The 18542-nt window shown below is 41.8% G+C and overlaps 1 protein-coding gene across 2 annotated transcripts in view; it reads left to right on the plus strand.

Moving 5' to 3' along the window:
* LOC136404475 (ryanodine receptor 2-like) overlaps nt 1-18542 on the plus strand; it is a 650806-nt gene that overhangs the window by 405983 nt on the left and 226281 nt on the right. For both annotated transcript variants that reach the window (XM_066383777.1, XM_066383773.1), the window contains 5 exons: nt 8303-8511; nt 10706-10880; nt 14950-15158; nt 15606-15958; nt 17499-17613. In XM_066383777.1, coding sequence (XP_066239874.1) covers nt 8303-8511; nt 10706-10880; nt 14950-15158; nt 15606-15958; nt 17499-17613 — 1061 coding nt within the window. The remainder of the gene's footprint in view (nt 1-8302; nt 8512-10705; nt 10881-14949; nt 15159-15605; nt 15959-17498; nt 17614-18542) is intronic.

An 18542-nucleotide genomic window follows, 5' to 3' on the forward strand; every position in this document is an offset into this window, starting at 1 on the left:
AAGATAGGATTTAGGAGGTTTGCTGATATAGGGTTTTAGATTTTTCTGTTTTGCGAGGGCAGGTTTCAGGGTTGGTGTGTAGGGTTAGGTAGATTTTTCCAGTTTTCTGATTCGCGAATGTCTGTACGTGGTTCTGTAAGAAACTAGTGAAAAAACGTAAGAGGCAGGGTCTAAAAGTTAGAAAAATAAATAGGAGAGTGAGTGGACCAATGAAAGGCAATAGTCAAGACACCCAGTTTGTGTGAAACCACTGATTCCATGTATACGAATTCGCTGGTCTTCAGAGAGAGAGAGAGTAGAAATAAGACAGGGAAGTGGCTGGTCCCCCTGCCCCTAGACCTACTTTTATAGAAATTTTTAAAGCAACAAGAAGAGAAATTACCTGTATAACTCATTTGGTCCTTAGATTGACGGTTAGTGTACTAGGAATTGAAAGAGGCTCACGGAGTAGGATGATTAGGTTGATATTTGGGGTGAGATAGATTAGGGTACAGGTTTCTGTTCAATTAGTAGGGAGATACATATACTCATGGTCCCACACAAATAGAAAGCACCTGATTGGGTGAGGCAGGCTGAGAGGTGAACAGAGAATAGAAGGACAAGGGTTCGGTTTCGTTTCTCTGTTTCTGAGCTCCACATGGTCAGGGTGGAGGAAAGAGTCGTCCCAGTAAGTGGGGAGAGTAGAGGATTGTTAGCTAAGGTGACTGATTAAACATTCTTTGAAAACCAGTTTTCTGACTGTACAAATTCTTTTTTCTCAGTAAAAATCTCCTACAACCTGCACAAACCTTCTACAACTTACATAAACCTTCAGCTTTCATGCACTTTCTTATCCAGAAGTAACTGGCCTTCATAACAACTTGCTTTTTCTTTTTCTTTCAAAAGTATTTCCATACCTTTTACCTTCTATTAGCAAAACCATACAATTCCTTTCCAGTCAGAACTCTTGATTTAAAAATTTTTAACCTCTAGTGACAATTAAGCTGACTTTCTTTTTATCCTAGTTTCCCTTTTCCCAAAGCCTGACTAAAGGAGTCCTTAGTTTTTTCATATATTTGCCATACGTAGACCAACCAGCTTCAGGTTTGTGATTGGAGTAAGGCATTCTGTAATTCTACTTTAGCAGCAGTGGGAGTTGTCGGGATCACAATGTGTGGACCTGTCCATGTGAAAGTCAGTCCTTGGGTGATGTAATGCTGGAAATGCCTCTTGGACAGTCTTTGAACAGTTTGCTGAGTAACCTGTAAATCCTGCAAGTACTTAGGGAAAGGGTGGTTACATTTCTGCACATTGCAGTTAGAGTTTAAGTCCTAATGACCACTGCTTCTAGCTGGAATTAGCAGATCCCAGCCTATAATAGGCATGGGGAATTGAGATAAGACGAACAAAGGAGATACTATACATTAAATAAAGTAACAAACTCAGACTGTCAATACCTACAGTAGAGATCTTTGAGGGATAAATAAAACTTAAATATTCAAGCAAGGCATAGTAGATGGCCCTTGTGTTTACAAGAAATGAGATTAGATTATCTGCTATTTGGAAGAAGTACCTTAGGCTTCTGAATGAAGTACCTTAGGCTTCCTTGGGCCTTCAGTGACGATTCCCAGCATGTTGGGCAAGGTCAGGTCACAGGTAGCTGGAGCAGGGCTAGAAGAGACTGAACTCTCCCTCCATGGAGCAAGGGGGCAGCTTACCTTCTCATGTCCCTCTTTCCACAGCAGAAGTGTGTCCCTTGATGGGGCCAGGAAGCCTGGCAGGCTTCAACTCAATGACCTTTTTTCCACTCTTGAAGTAGGGCCCTGATGGAATTCTATCAGCCCTTTAGGGCACTGAAGCTAAAATCTGGTATTTCCTGACTTCTTTTGGGTCTTTTTTGCCTTTTCTGTTACTTCCTTGGTCATTATAGACCTTAAAAGCCATGCTCAGAAGATCTCACTGAGGGGCTTGACTAAGAGCAAAATTGGGAATTCAGTGTTTAAAGAAGCCTATTAGACTGAGGAACGAAAAGATTTGATCTGTGGTGGTAGGTGGTTGGAGACTGCGGAGGATCTGAGTTTGATCTATGGTGAGGCTTCAGGTGGTGGCGGTTGAGAATAAAGTTGAGCCTTAGCAGAGAAGACACGATATCACTTCATAGCGAGGAAGTTAAGAAGGGTGGTAGTGTGTCTCCTTGAGGCAGGGAAGGAGGGGCTGCAGAGGAGTAGATCATCTACATATTGTAAAAGAGTACTAGTTTTGAGATTGCATGCTGTTAAATCCTGAGCTAGTGCCTGCCAAAACAGGTGTGAGCTGTTTCTGAACCCCTGGGGTAAGACAGTCCATGTAAGTGCTGGGCTGCATTAGTGTCCAGGTAAAGGCAAACAGAAAGTAAGAGTCAGGGTGTAGAGGAATGGTAAAGAAGGCATTCTTGAGGTCTAGAACCCTGAAGTGAGTGGTGTTTAAGAAAATATGTGACAGTAACTTATAGAGGTTAGGGACTACTGGATGGAGGGGAATTACTGCCTCATTGATTTAAGTGTAAGGCTTGTAGATAAGCCCCTGAATGTTTTCGAACAGGAAGGTTGGGGGTATTGCAGGGAGATTCTGTGGGGATGAGTAAACCTGGTTTAAGAGGTGGGTAATTATTGGTTTAAGGCCTTATAAACAGACACAGTTACACATTAAACAAAGACTTCAGATAGATACATATTATGAATTAAGGAATTTAAATGAGCGTGCTTTACTTGTTCCAATTCAAATTATACTAAAGATATTTTCTGACAAACAAAGAGACAAGACAGATTACTTACATAGCTTAATATAATTCTGCTTTTTAAGTTTTTCGAGATGGCAGGGAGTTGCCAGCATAGAGGGGAGGAAGAGAGAAAGCAGACGGAGGGACAGTGTGAGCAGCTGGATGGAAAGAAGGAGGGTCAGATTCTGGAGTAGGAGGAGGAGGAGGAGATTAAAGTATTGGTGTGGCGCCACGTGGTCAGAGGAGTCAAAAGGATTTAGAGTTCTGAGGAGAGGGGAGAGGACGAGGGGTATTGGAAGGCACAGTCAGTCTCTGAGGAGGGGTAAGGATGTGTTGTGGAAGAAAAAAAAACAGCCGAAGCCGGTGGGGTGGGGGAATGGGTCAAAGAAGAAAAAGGGACAGAGCCACCCATCTGTAAGGAGGGAGGAGGGGTTTAAGAACACTGTGGAGAAGGGAGGGGCCCCTGGCCAGCAGGAGAGCAGAAAGAGAGAGTGTGGTATTGCAGGTGAATGAGGTGAGGTTTCTTTGGCCAAAAACGGCCTGCGTGTAGAATAGAAATTAAGGACAGGAGAGAAGGAAGAAGAAAGCCTGCACGTAAGGAATTTCTGATGCCCTCCCTGTCCGGTGGCAGAAATTGTCAAGATCTCTTAGGATATTGTAATCGAATGTCCCGTTTTCAGGCCAATGGGAGTCATTGTCTAGTCTGTAGTGAGACCATGCCGTGTTACAGAAGAAGATTAATTTCCTCGGTTTGAGGTCTGAGAGACCGAGTTTGGTGAGGTTTTCTATGAAACATCCTAGAGGGGTCTGGTCGAAAAGCTTAGACTCTGAAGAGCCATGGAGACAGGTGAGCAAGAGGGGGCGTCCCCACCTTTGTCACTGTCCCAAGAGGAAAGAATCTCCGTGTGGGGGAGTCGTCCTGATAGAGGTTGTCACCACCTGTCAGGGAGCTCCAAGGAAGAGAAGTCCGAGAGAGTGGAGAGGTTTGGCTAGGCGCCTAGTCTTCCATGTAGTCCACTGAGACTGAAAGTCAAACCCCGCAAAACGTGAGGCGTGTCAGAGAAAACCATCCAACCAGGAAGGGGTGTTTTTAGAAATTTGGAGGCCAACCGAGGAAGGAGAAGGGAGAAACTCCTTACCTTTCTGGTCCAGCAGGGGTTCAGGACAGGGTTAGACTGCCGGCCAATTGACCTACAATTACACGTCCAAACAGAATCAGGGAGTAAACCCGGATTGAGCTGCCGCTGCACATTGCTTCCCTGGTTGTAAGTTTGGACAGCAAAGAGGGATTGTCCAGGCAGTTAGTACCCTGTCCCGGGTTTCAGCACCAAATGTTGGAATCCATGGGAGTCCAAAAGACCAGAGTAACAGGCTTTATTGAAAGGAAGAAAGGAACCCTGCCAGGCACTTCTCTTGGGGAGAGGAGGACCAGTTACAGACTAGGGGCGAGTTATAATAGTGTTTGGGAGAGCCTGAGGGGATACTGAGGCAAAAGTCCTGGTATGTCCAGAATGCTCCTCCTTGGGGGGCTTCGAGCATGTGGGTGTTGAATCAAAAGTCCTGATGTGTCCGGAGCCCCTCCTTGGGGCAGCTTGTCAGCTTCTTGGAATTCCTCTGTCTCAGGGGCAATAGTCTGACAGATAAGTGGAACATCAAGAGGGCAGTTTGGAATACACATATCTATCACTTATCCCACCAAGTAATGTTATTCCTATGTGGTGGCGCTTTGTTATAAACGCCCTGATATTCACGTTGCACTTTGGTCATGGATGCGAATTTAGCAAGCCACAGAACACACTGAACTTTCCTCTGTACCGTCCACATCTCGACTGGCATGGCCGTGGGCTGCTCTGCTATATACACAGTGTTACATCATCATCTGCACATGCGCACATGCTGCCACATCATCCTACAGAAACTGGGAGGGTTTTCCTTTTATTTGGTGCAGATTTTACATTTCTATTGTCTTTTTTTATTATTATTTTATTTATACATTTTTAGAGAGGAGAGAGAGAGAGACAGAGAGGGATAGAGAGGAGAGAGAGACAAAGAGAGAGAGAAGGGGGGAGGAGCTGGAAGCATCAACTCCCATATGTGCCTTGACCAGGCAAGCCCAGGGTTTCGAACCAGCAACCTCAGCATTTCCAGGTCGACGCTTTATCCACTGCGCCACCACAGGTCAGGCCTCTATTGTCTTTTGTTGCTTTCCTTTGACCGGTCAAAAGTGCACCATGTATCACTTTTTGCAGATGATATGATCCTATACATCGAAAACCCCAAAGAATCCACAAAAAGACTACTAGAAACAATAAGCCAATACAGTAAGGTCGCAGGATACAAAATTAACATACAGAAGTCAATAGCCTTTCTATATGCCAACAATGAAAAAATTGAGAACGAACTCAAAAGAATAATCCCCTTCACGATTGCAACAAAAAAAATAAAATACTTAGGAATAAACATAACAAAGAATGTAAAGGACTTATATAATGAAAACTATAAACCATTGTTAAGGGAAATCAAAAAAGATATAATGAGATGGAAGAATATCCCTTGTTCTTGCTTAGGAAGAATAAATATAATCAAGATGGCCATATTACCCAAAGCAATATACAAATTTAATGCAATTCCCATCAAAACTCCAATGACAGTTTTTAAAGAAATGGAGCAAAAAAATCATCAGATTTATATGGAACTATAAAAAACCCCGAATAGCCAAAGCAATCCTAAAGAAAAAGAATGAAGCTGGGTGCATTACAATACCTGACTTCAAACTCTATTATAGGGCCACGACAATCAAAATAGCATGGTATTGGCAGAAAAATAGACACTCAGACCAATGGAACAGAATAGAAAACCCAGAAATAAAACCACATATATATAGTCAAATAATTTTTGATAAAGGGGCCAACAACACACAATGGAGAAAAGAAAGCCTCTTCAATAAATGGTGCTGGGAAAACTGGAAAGCCACATGCAAAAGAATGAAACTGGACTACAGTCTGTCCCCCTGTACTAAAATGAACTCAAAATGGATCAAAGATCTAAACATAAGACCTGAAACAATTAAGTACATAGAAGAAGACATAGGTACTAAACTCATGGACCTGGGTTTTAAAGAGCATTTTATGAATTTGACTCCAAAGGCAAGAGAAGTGAAGGCAAAAATTAATGAATGGGACTACATCAGACTAATAAGTTTTTGCTCAGCAAGAGAAACTGACAACAAAATAAACAGACAGCCAACAAAATGGGAAATGATATTTTCAAACAACAGCTCAGATAAGGGCCTAATATCCAAAATACACAAAGAACTCATAAAACTCTACAACAAACAAACAAACAATCCAATAAAAAAATGGGAAGAGGACATGAACAGACACTTCTCCCAGGAAGAAATACAAATGGCCAACAGATATATGAAAAGATGCTCATCTTCTTTAGCTATTAGAGAAATGCAAATCAAAACGGCAATGAGATACCACCTCACACCTGTTCGATTAGCTGTTATTATTAGCAAGTCAGGTAACAGCAAATGTTGGAGAGGCTGTGGAGAAAAAGGAACCCTCATACACTGTTGGTGGGAATGTAAAGTAGTACAACCATTATGGAAGAAAGTATGGTGGTTCCTCAAAAAACTGAAAATAGAACTACCTTATGACCCAGCAATCCCTCTACTGGGTATATATCCCAAAAACTCAGAAACATTGATACGTAAAGACACATGCAGCCCCATGTTTATTGCAGCATTGTTCACAGTGGCCAGGACATGGAAACAACCAAAAAGCCCATCAATAGATGACTGGATAAAGAAGATGTGGCACATATACACTATGGAATACTACTCAGCCATAAGAAATGATGACATCGGAACATTTACAGCAAAATGGTGGGATCTTGATAACATGATACGAAGCGAAATAAGTAAATCAGAAAAAAACAGGAACTGTATTATTCCATACGTAGGTGGGACATAATAGTGAAACTAAGAGACATTTATAAGAGTGTGGTGGTTACGGGGGGAGGGGAGAGAGAGAGAGAGGGAAAGGGGGAGGGGGAGGGGCACAAAGAAAACTAGATAGAAGGTGACAGAGGACAATCTGACTTTGGGTGATGGGTGTGCAACATAAGTGAACGACAAGATAACCTGGACTTGTTATCTTTGAATATATGTATCCTGATTTATTGATGTCACCCCATTAAAAATAAAATTATTAAAAAAAAAAAGTGCACCATGACTTTACGGACACACTATATTATAAGTATATTATTTTTAACCTGTGTTAATGCATTTACTTTTCAGTATGCTGTTTGAATATAGGGCATGATGTGAGTGTGTGTGTGTGAACACAAGCACACACGTAAGGTGGCATTTTGAGTGTGAAGCTGTTACCGGTGCAGAAAGAGCAGCTTGGAGCAGGCTGGGTGGTCAGGTGCATGCCTGTGTGTGCACATGTGTGTTGTGGGGAAAAGGTGGAAAACAAAGTGTTGCTTGAATTCATAAACTTGACCCAGCTTTTGAAAGGTTTATCAGCAGTTACAGTTATGCTGTGTACCCTATAATTTCCGCAAACGTTACCAAAAAGCAATTACTGATCATTTTATTAAATTAACTCCTATTGCGTGCTAGGATCTCTTAGTCCATTTTCTTTACTTCATTCTTAAATTCTTTTTTTTTTTTTAATTTTTTAAATTTTATTTTATTTTATTTTTTTTACAGAGACAGAGAGAGTCAGAGTGAGGGATAGACAGGGACAGACAGACAGGAACGGAGAGATGAGAAGCATCAATCATTAGTTTTTCGTTGCGCATTGCGACACCTTAGTTGTTCATTGATTGCTTTCTCATATGTGCCTTGACTGCGGGCCTTCAGCAGATTGAATAACCCCTTGCTTAAGCCGGCGACCTTGGATCCAAGCTGGTAAGCTTTTTGCTCAAGCCAGATGAGCCCACGCTCAAACTGGCAACCTCGGGGTCTCGAACCTGGGTCTTCCGCATCCCAGTCTGATGCTCTATCCACTGCACCACCGCCTTGTCAGGCCATTCTTAAATTCTTAACACAACATTTTTGTTTGTGGGTAGCATAATCTAGTGAAGATGTGGTCAAGGGGGAGTTTCAGTTCCCAGCCATCCTGTCTGGGAGTTTGTGGATGGTGACCCTTCTGTGCTCTGTATAGCTTTTTTATTCCCCATTGCTTGGCTGCTTCCTCCTCTTCTGTCTGCCCACAAATGTCTGTTCATCTCTGTGTGGAGTGTTTCAGTCTCCTCGCTCTCTTCGTTCCATCCACGCCTCACGTGCATCTCATCTTCCTCCAAACCACTGGGCGGCAGGCAGGCTGCTTTCTCCGGAAAGCTTCTTCACTCCTGAAAAGGAGCATCACTACACCCACAGCGTCCTGAGGCCATCAAGCCGCTCCCTCTGTTGTGGCTGATTATGCATGTGAGCACCCTTTGTAAAATGTGACTGGAGATGAGACTAAAGATTATCCTCAGCCTGTCACCATAGGTGTAATCACTAAAGTTGTGTACCGCATCTTGGTCACCAGCCACTCCTCGCCTTCACAGCTGCCCGCGCTGAGGTGTGCAGTGGAACCGGGGAGCGGTTCCGGATCTTCCGGGCTGAGAAAACCTACGCCGTGAAGGCAGGCAGGTGGTATTTTGAATTCGAGGCTGTCACTGCTGGGGACATGAGAGTTGGCTGGAGCAGGCCAGGCTGCCAACCTGATCAGGAGCTCGGCTCCGATGAACGCGCCTTCGCTTTTGACGGCTTTAAGGTGAGTGGACGTTGCTGGGTGCCAGACATGGAGTTGCAGGCTCCCTGGCTGCCACGCACACGTACCCTGGCATTCCGTCGTGCTAGTGCCCTGACGGCAGCACTTCTCACAGTGCACAGCTGGAACAGCTGTTACTAGGGAAGCTTTCACCCTTGTAGTTTGAAAACGTTTTTCTCCACCCCACAAATACAGTAAAATCGTTATCAGAAAGATGAATCATCCATGACTATCAAAAGTGTTAAAAATATGGGCCCTGGCCGATTGGCTCAGTGGTAGAGCGTCGGCCTGGCATGCAGGAGTTCTGGGTTCGATTCCCGGCCAGGGCACACAGGAGAAGCCCCCATCTGCTTCTCCACCCCTCCCCCTCTCCTTCCTCTCTGTCTCTCTCTTCCCCTCCTGCAGCCAAGGATCCATTGGAGCAAAGTTGGCCCAGGTGCTGAGGATGGCTCCATGGCCTCTGCCTCAGGCGCTAGAATGGCTCTGGTCTCAGCAGAGCAACACCCCCTGATGGGCAGATCATCGACCCCTGGTGGGCATGCCAGGTGGATCCTGGTTGGACTCATGCGGGAGTCTGTCTGACTGCCTCCCCGTTTCCAACTTCAGAAAAATACAAAAAAAAAAATAAGTGTTAAAAATACATGTACTAAATTAAAAATGTATATTCTTTGACACAGTAGTTCCATGGAGAAATTTATCCTCAAGCAGTAATGAATAACAGACACATTAATAACTATAAGAATATTAGAGGTGATGTGGTTTATAATCACAAAAAGTTTTTGTTTTCAACATTCTTAATAATTTTCACTTCTTATGCTGTGGGAAGTTGGTCAGGTGCCTCTTTTATTATTTACTTATACAGCATATAAATGTTTAAAGATTATTTTATCTGTATATATTATTTAAATATTAAAAATAAAAATGTGTCCATATAAATATTGCCACAATAGAATTAATAGTAGTCATTTTTGGTTGATAAAATTATAACTATTTTATTCTTTTATTTGTATTTTCTAATTTTTCTTCAGTGTATTTGTATTCCTTTTCATATGAGAGAAAAACTTTAATTAATTGAACAAAGACAATGAGAATAAACAATCATGTAGAGTTGAAAGTTGTGTATATAGGTGTGCGTGTAGATATGAGTATTGTGTCTTCTAGGACAGATGGCCCACTTTGTTCTAAAATATTACATTTCCTGAATCTGTTTTTGTATTTAAGATGAAAAACTTTAACACCTTTTGACTCCTTAAATAAAATTTCTAAAACCTACCATGAGAAGAAAACCTACTTGAGAAGAATCCTATTATTGTTTTGCATTGGGGACTATATGCCAGGACACACCAGATCACAGTGAATGTGACGCTTAAAGGGAAAGTTAAAAGATTTACCTAGAAAATTAATTAATATAGCTAATTTTGTACCCATGCATCAGTAGAATGTTCTACAGATTGACAAGTCACATTTATCCAACTATGTTTTAAGTATATTTATAAATGAAATTTTATTTGTTTGTAATATAGTATTGTCATCTATATTCAGTCTTTAACTTTTTACTTCAGAAAACATTTTTAGGTTTGATTTGAAGCTTTTTTTGTTTGTTTTATTATACATGGTGGGGCAAGAGTAGGTTTACAGTTGTGATTCCATAGAAAAGTACTTATTATATTTTTATGTGAACAACTGTAAACCTACCTTGGCACTATCCTGTATGTGGAACTGTTTTTAGATTTTTATTCTGTTAAGTATCAGTGCCATTGGTTCTAAGGAATGGAATTTTATTTTGAAATGGATGAAAATTAGCATGTCATTTAACAATAAATTCCTAGCTTGATTCTCTGCTCATAATTCTTTGTATTTTGGGGAGTAAAGAAAACCCACCAATGTCCTGGGAAGCATTCATTGTAGGGAAATTTTTTTTTTAAAGAGCTAGAGTTTTTCTTTTAATAGATAGTATGTGGAGTAGGGTTTAGCATGAAAGGCTCTCAAGTCAAGAAACAGCTTTCGAGTCAGTACACACAGTGTTACTATCAGGGACTTAGGATGCCTAGGGCCTTGTAGTGGAGCAGTGTGCTGGCTGGGGCTCTTCCTTCTGCTACTTTACCTACTGGAAGGAGGGGCTGCTGTGAGTCCCACAGGGAGCGGTGGGTGCTGTTCTCCTGGCTTCCTCTGTGACAAATGAGTCTTCTGTCCCTAGGCCCAGCGGTGGCACCAGGGCAATGAGCACTATGGACGCTCTTGGCAAGCCGGCGATGTCGTGGGGTGTATGGTGGACATGACTGAACACACCATGATGTTCACACTGAACGGCGAAATCCTCCTTGATGACTCAGGTTCAGAACTGGCTTTCAAGGACTTTGACGTGGGGGATGGTAAGTATGTGCAGGGGGGTGGCGTGGGGTTGGGGCTCTTTGTTCTGAGGCTTTGTGCCTGCCATCTCTGTGTGAGGATGAGGGCTGACAAGCTGTGGCTCTGTCACATGGGTGCCCACAGGTTTGTTTGATCAGACACCGTTGAAATTACTTTAACAGAAGTGCTGTCTACACACTGCTGAGCTAGGATTTCAGTAAAGCAGAAATGGCTTTATGAACATAAGAAAATACAAATGGCAGGCAAAAGGGTCATTTCCCACAAATGTTAAATTTTTATTTAAAACTTTCCTCTTTAATAAGCTGCTTATAGCTTCTTTCTCTCCATTCATTTCATAAAAATTATGATGAGAACCTTATTGTTCAGGCCCTCTGCTGGATGCTGAGATGATAGAGATGAATAATTCATACATTAACTTAAATGAAGTTTAAAATCGAGTTTCTTAGTTTAGCACTGGCCACATTTCAAGGGCTCAGTGCAGAGCTCTGGCTTGTGTTGCCCCCTACTGGCAGAATGGGAATAGCACACTTAACACTGTTCCAGGAAGTTCTGTTGGACAGGGTTGCTCTAGAGCAGTAATTTTCAACAGGTGTGCTGCAAAAAATTTAAAACATGTATCACCTGACTATTTAGTCAGGGACACTAGCCTCTTTACCCTAGATTGTCAAATAGTGACACCAGCCAATAAAACAATAATGGCTGTGTGAATGAGTCAAAACTATACGTTTTTCTGTGTGTGTCAGATATAAGTATCATTTCAAAATGAGTTAATGTATTTTTTTTCTCAGAATGTCTTTTGGATATATCCTGTTTTTAAAATATATATCAAATCTTGGTTTTAAGCTGCACCTTAATCACTACTTTTAACTTCTAAATTTGTCACTGATCTTCAAAAGTTAGCCAGCTCATTATTTGCATTATGTTTTATATTTTACTCATTCAGGAAGCTTCTGAGAAGGTGTGACCATTATTTCCCAAGTATAGATTTGTGAAGTTAATAGGAATTTTGCATTTTCATAACTGAATTTCTGTTTTGTGCACCTGTATCTCTGGGTGGTGAGTCTGGCACTCTGACCCTCAGCTGGGTTCTTCCTTCTTTGGCATTGTCCTTAGGAGCATTAGCATGGGAGGAGGCCCTGAGATCATGTGTTATCTGTCTACTGGCCAATATTAAGGGTATTGACCTGATAGTTTAGTTTTTTAATTGGTTGTTTTTAAAAAAATGTTTGCATACCATACTTTCCTTCTTTGGGAGTTAAAAATCTTCAAATGCCCATGTGGGTTCTGTTTCTTTAATGTGTACCACATATATTCACAAAATGAGGCCAGAATGGTAACAAGGCAAATGGCCATCACTGTTCTTTAAGCGCAGACACAGCAGGACTGAGAGACTCTGTGAGGACCTAGTCACATAAACAACTCTGTTGTTTGACTTGAATAACGATGAAAATTTTTAAAATGACTTGAAACTTATACTGATGCGTCTGTTTTGGAATTCATACATCATTCTGGTGAATTGTCTGGAAATTGTGTGGCCCATATCATTGGACTTTGTTGGATATGTTAGAAAACGTAGGCTTTTAATCTGTGAGGTGGGTTGTATATTTATGGAGCCATGACCCTAAGCATTAGCTTTGTAGGGTCAGTTATGATCCTAAGTTTTCTGCTGTGGAGTTTATCTATACCTGTGCCTTTCAAGTGCTTTCCAGGAGTGGAAATTTCCCTTTCCCTTACTTTTCAGAGCTTTCTAAACAATAAGAAACTGAGTAGATCTTCTATGGGTGGAACTAATTTGAGGCCCTGAGATCAGCTCCTTAAGTTACCCAAGACAGGCATTGAGACGTGTAGGGTTCAAAGGAACAAGTTAGAAAAACCATTAGAGTCAGCAGGTTTTTTAGCACAGGAGTATACTGTGATTGCTCAAGTGCTTAAAAGATTTTATGATTGCTCTGTTTTCAAATTGTTTTCACACTCGGCTTCTCTTTACATCTGTGCTGTGCATTTTTACCATGTTCGTAATTTCTTTTTATTGCTAAAATCATACATTGGCTCAGTCTTATATTGGCTATTAAAGCAACAGAACTGTAACTGGCTTGAGCCCTAGGTCGCTGGCTTGAGCAAGGGGTCACTGGCTCAACTGGATGCCTCCAGTCAAGACATGTATGAGAAAGTAATCAATGAACAACTAAGGTGCTGCAACAAAGAATTGATGCTTTTCATCTTTCTTCCTTCCTGTCTGTCTGTCCCTGTTTTTCGCCATCCCCCCCCAAAAAAAAAAACACACAAAAAAACAGCTTTCCTTGGTTACTGCTCCAGGAGCTGTCACCACTGTAGACACAGCTGTGATTTTTAAAGTTTTCACTAGAACCTCATCATTCACACTTTCTGGAGCACAGCTGGATGACGTCCTGCTTCGCGTCGGTGCCACTGTTGTGCACCATTTATTTGACTTTATGTTGATGACTACAGACTGTATGAAATCATTTTGAATTACTGGATGTAATTTCTATCGTCTTATGCTGTTTTGAAAATTATGTGTTGCTTTTATTGCCACTAATTTCATCAAGGGAAGACATATGAATCGCAATAGCAGAAAATTATTAGCTTATTCTTAGGACCCATGACTTGGATTCTCTAATTTGTAGTCTGTGCTTCAATACTGACCTTGTTTATTGTGCTGAGTACTGGAACTTCTGTATAAAGTTTCCTTCATTTCCTAAGGAAGTGAAGAGCACGTAAACACTGCCCTAACCAAAAAATGCTATCTCATCCCCTTTGTCAAATACAATTAAGTCAAAAGAATTTGAAGAAACATTGAACAGAATTGATGTAGTTTCCTCTTTTATTCAATCAAGGGAAGGACTTAACTCACCCTGCTACACATTGGATTTACCTTCTGAAACATTTTATTTATTACTCCCCTGCTGCTCATTTGCTATTGCCTTTGATTTAGTTTCCTGTTTCTTTTAGCTTACTCTTTGATTTCATGTTTTAGTTAGCTTTTGCATTTTCTCTACATAAGCTACTGTGATTGTGACATTGAAAGAAAATGGACAGATGGAGGAATTTCAGTATAATTTTAGCAACTATATCAAGATATTTACTTATGTATACATTTTTTTGTGTATTTTTCTGAAGTTGGAAATGGGGAGGCAGTCAGACAGACCCCCTGCATGCGCCTGACCGGGATCCACCTGGCATGCCCACCAGGGGGTGATGCTGAGCCCATCTGGGGGGTTGCTCTGTTGCAACCAGAGCCATTCTAGCGCCTGAGGCAGAGGCCATAGAGCCATCCTCAGGCCCGGGCCAACTTTGCTTCAATGGAGCCTTGGCTGCAGGAGGGGAAGAGAGAGACAGAGAGGAAGGAGAGGGGGAGGGGTGGAGAAGCAGATGGGTGCTTCTCCTGTGTGCCCTGGCTGGGAATCGAACTCGGGACTCCTTCATGCCAGGCCGATGCTCTACCACTGAGCCAACCGGCCAGGGCTTATGTATACATTTTTTCCATGCTTCGATCTAGTATACCCTACAGAAAAAGGCAGAATTCTCTTCTAAAATCAAAGTGGATGAAAACCTTTAAAATGTTTCTTCCAACCCTTTCTCCTTGGAGTTATGTATACAGGACTCTGGAGTTCAGGCCGTTTGGTGTCTGTGCAGTTCAGGTTATTAGCCAGATGAGGGAGCAACACACTTTGACAACTTACTTTGTCACATTCCTTTTGTAACAGAGCCTCATGCTCGGGGACTGTGGGGTGGGGCTCTTTCTGTGACTGTGCACCCTAGATCCCAGAGCACTGCGGCTACTTAGCATTTACCTCACTGCACAGAAGTCTAAGGTAAAGAAGGAAGTTATTTAGGGGCTGCAGTTCATAAATTATGATGCTAAGATTAAATACTGCTCTTTGCACCTTACAGCTAATACTTAAGGGCGCTTCTTTCTTTATTCCACTGTTGTCTTCACCAGGCAACATCTCTCACAACAATAAGAATTCTAGAGTAATACTTTTGGTCATTCTGTACTAACAGGGCCTCATACTAATGAAACTGAAGAGTTTGATGTTTTTTTCCTTCCAGGATTCATACCTGTGTGCAGCCTTGGGGTGGCTCAAGTGGGGAGGATGAACTTTGGGAAGGACGTGAGCACCTTGAAGTATTTCACCATCTGTGGCTTACAAGAAGGCTATGAACCCTTTGCTGTTAATACAAACAGGGACATTACCATGTGGCTAAGCAAGCGACTTCCTCAGTTTCTCCAAGTTCCGTCAAACCATGAACATATTGAGGTTTGCTTTTACTTTAAAATATTTGACCACTGCCAAAAGGAGTGGAATATCTTTATGTATGGGAGTTCTACTTGGACAATTATTGTCACTTACTTAAAAATGTGTTACATAGTAGCGAACTCTAAGCATAGAGTCAGCCTTGATTTCAAGTATTTTATGGGTAGCTGACTAGACTGATGAACAGTTAGTTATTTTCATTTTATATAGGTAATGTCAAGTTCAGTCCAGATATGTACAATTATAACATGAATTTCCTAAACCGTCTTCTGAGTTTGAAGCAGAACTCTGAGTATATCTGTAACACAGTGCTCCCTTCTCAGTCACCTCATTATAGAATCACACCATGTGGAGCCGTGTTTAGGGTTTTAAGGGTGATTCACGTGGTCTTTGGAAGAACTGAGTTGACGATGGTGGTCAGAATTGAACTGTTGCTGCTTTATTTGCCAGGTGACCAGAATAGATGGGACAGTGGACAGTTCCCCCTGTCTGAAGGTCACTCAGAAGTCATTCGGCTCCCAGAACAGCATCTCCGACATCATGTTCTACCGCCTGAGCATGCCCATCGAGTGCGCGGAGGTCTTCTCCAGGGTGCCGGCCGGTGGGCTCCCTGGGCCCGGCCTTTTTGAGCCCAAGAACGAATTGGAGGATTATGATGTGGATTCTGACTTTGAGGTTCTGATGAAGACAGCTCATGGCCATTTGGTGCCTGATCGAGTTGACAAAGACAAAGAAGCTACAAAACCAGAGTTTAACAACCACAAAGATTACGTGCAGGAAAAACCCTCTCGTCTGAAGCAAAGGTCTCTGATCTGTTCAGTATTGTTTGTTGTATGGGTTGGGTTAGGGTCACAATAGGGGGAAAAGACTTCCCAGTGTTGTTCTCTTTTCTCTTCACCCTGCATTATGCACAAAGGATTCTACAGGGAACAGAAAAGCAACCTGTTCATCATCTGATTTGTTCCTACAGAGGTCATCTATCCTGAGTTACTTTTTGTGTATTTTTTATTGTGGTAAAAGACACATAAGAAAATTTACCATTCTGACTTCTTTTAAGTATACTATTTAAGTGTTTAGCACAGTTCAGTGAAGTGTTCACATTGTTGTGAATCATCTTCAGAACATTGTCATGTTATAAAACTGACACGCTTCCCCATTACACAGCTCTTCTGCCCACCTCTTCCAGGGCCCTGGGAACACCATTCTACTCTTTGTTTCTATGAACTTGACTACTTTGGTATCCCTTGTAAGTGGAATTGAACAGTCTTTGTCCTTTTGTGACTGGTTGATTGCCATTAGCATAATGTCCTCAAGGTTTGTCTATGTTGTAGCTCATGTTGAAATGTCTTTTTTTTAAGGCTGAGTAATATTCCATTTACATCCCATTTTGTTGGCTTGATTCTACCTCTTGGCTGTTGAAAATAGTGTTGTTATCAACATGGGTATGAAAATACCTTTTCAAGATCTGACTTTCAGTTGTTTTGGATATATACTGAGAAGTGGAGTTGCTGGCAGTTCTATTTTTAAGTTTTTAAGGCAACATATTGCTTTTTATAGCTGTTGTACCATTTTATAATCTAACCACCACTGTATAAGGGTTCTAATTTCTTCACATCCTTATTACTTTCTTGTTACTTTCTGGGTTTTTTTTTCTTTTCATAGTAGCCATCCTAATAGGTGTGGCATGATACTTCATTGTGGTTTTGATTTGCATTTTCCTGATAATTAGTGATAGTGAACATTTTTTCATATTCTTATTGGCCATTTGTAGACCATCTTTGGAGAAATGTCTTTTCAAATTCTTTGCCCATTTTTGGATTGTCATATTTGCTTTTTTGTTGTTGAGTTATAGGGCTTCTTTATGTATCCTGGATATAACCTCTTATCAAATACGTGGTTTGCAACTATTTTCTCCCAAGAGTTAGTTGGGAGATTCTAAGATGTCTATGTTTACATTCTTGGTTGAAACTGAAAGAGTTTTCTCTCTAAATAGTATTTTTTATGGACAAGAAGGCAACTTATTTTAGTATTCTTTCTTGCACTAAATCTGAATTTGCCAACCTCAACCTGCTCTGGGTTGGATTATTATTTGTTGTGAGAGTCTGCCCTGCATATTGAGAGATATTTAACAACACCCCTGGCCTCCACCCACTAGATACTAGTGGCATACAGTTGGTCCCTATCCCCACAATGTGACAAAACTATCTCCAGCTATCACCAGATGCCTTCTGGGGAGTAAAACCACCCTGGTTGGGAATCACTCTGCTGAATTGATAGCATGCTCATGTTTGATGTAGGCAGAACTTTTCATGTTGCTTATTCCCAGTCCTGTAATATTTTCAGATTTTTGCTTAGAAAAACAAAGCCAGATTACAGCACAAGCCATTCTGCAAGGCTCACCGAAGATGTCCTTGCAGATGACCGGGATGACTATGACTGCTTGATGCAGACGTCCACGGTATGTTGTCACAGTGTCTGTCATTTCTGTGTGTTACTCATTGTGCCGGACACTTCACATAGTTCCCTTTCAGTCATCATATTTAGCAAGCTTATTTTTAAAATCATTATTTGCTTATTTGAGGGGGGGACTAAAATGTTGAAAAATATATAGATATGCCATAAAAGAGCTTATGTTGGGGAAAATGTCTTTAATGGCACTTGTAATCCTAATTTTCCTATCTTTTTTCTTGGCAAAGTTTGAACACATGACTTACCTTTTCCAAGTACATCTGATTTCCTTATTCCTATGGATGTCTAAAGTAAGATCACTTATGTCTTGCTAGCAGTCCAGTTTTGCTGTCTGCCATTTAAAATTTTCAAAACAACTTGTCCTAAAATGTCAAATGACAAAAAAATTAGATAGTTGTATCTCTTAGCACCCCCACGTTTGAGCTTAATTTTCACACATTAGATCTGAGCTGTTTCTAAGTGGGTTTTTTTGTTTGTTTTTTTTTTATTTTTCTGAAGCTGGAAACAGGGAGAGACAGTCAGACAGACTCCCGCATGCGCCCGACCGGGATCCACCCGGCACGCCCACCAGGGGTGACGCTCTGCCCACCAGGGGGCGATGCTCTGCCCCTCCGGGGCGTCGCTCTGTCGCAACCAGAGCCACTCTAGCGCCTGGGGCAGAGGTCAAGGAGCCATCCCCAGCGCCCGGGCCATCTTTGCTCCAATGGAGCCTCGGCTGCGGGAGGGGAAGAGAGAGACAGAGAGGAAAGAGAGGGGGAGGGGTGGAGAAGCAAATGGGTGCTTCTCCTTTGTGCCCTGGCCGGGAATCAAACCCGGGACTTCTGCACGCCAGGCCGACGCTCTACCACTGAGCCAACCGGCCAGGGCCTTCTAAGTGGTTTTAAGATGTGAGAATATTATAAATTGCATGAGGAAGGA

Source organism: Saccopteryx leptura, chromosome 1 (genome assembly GCF_036850995.1).
Source record: "Saccopteryx leptura isolate mSacLep1 chromosome 1, mSacLep1_pri_phased_curated, whole genome shotgun sequence".
NCBI lineage: Eukaryota > Metazoa > Chordata > Mammalia > Chiroptera > Emballonuridae > Saccopteryx > Saccopteryx leptura.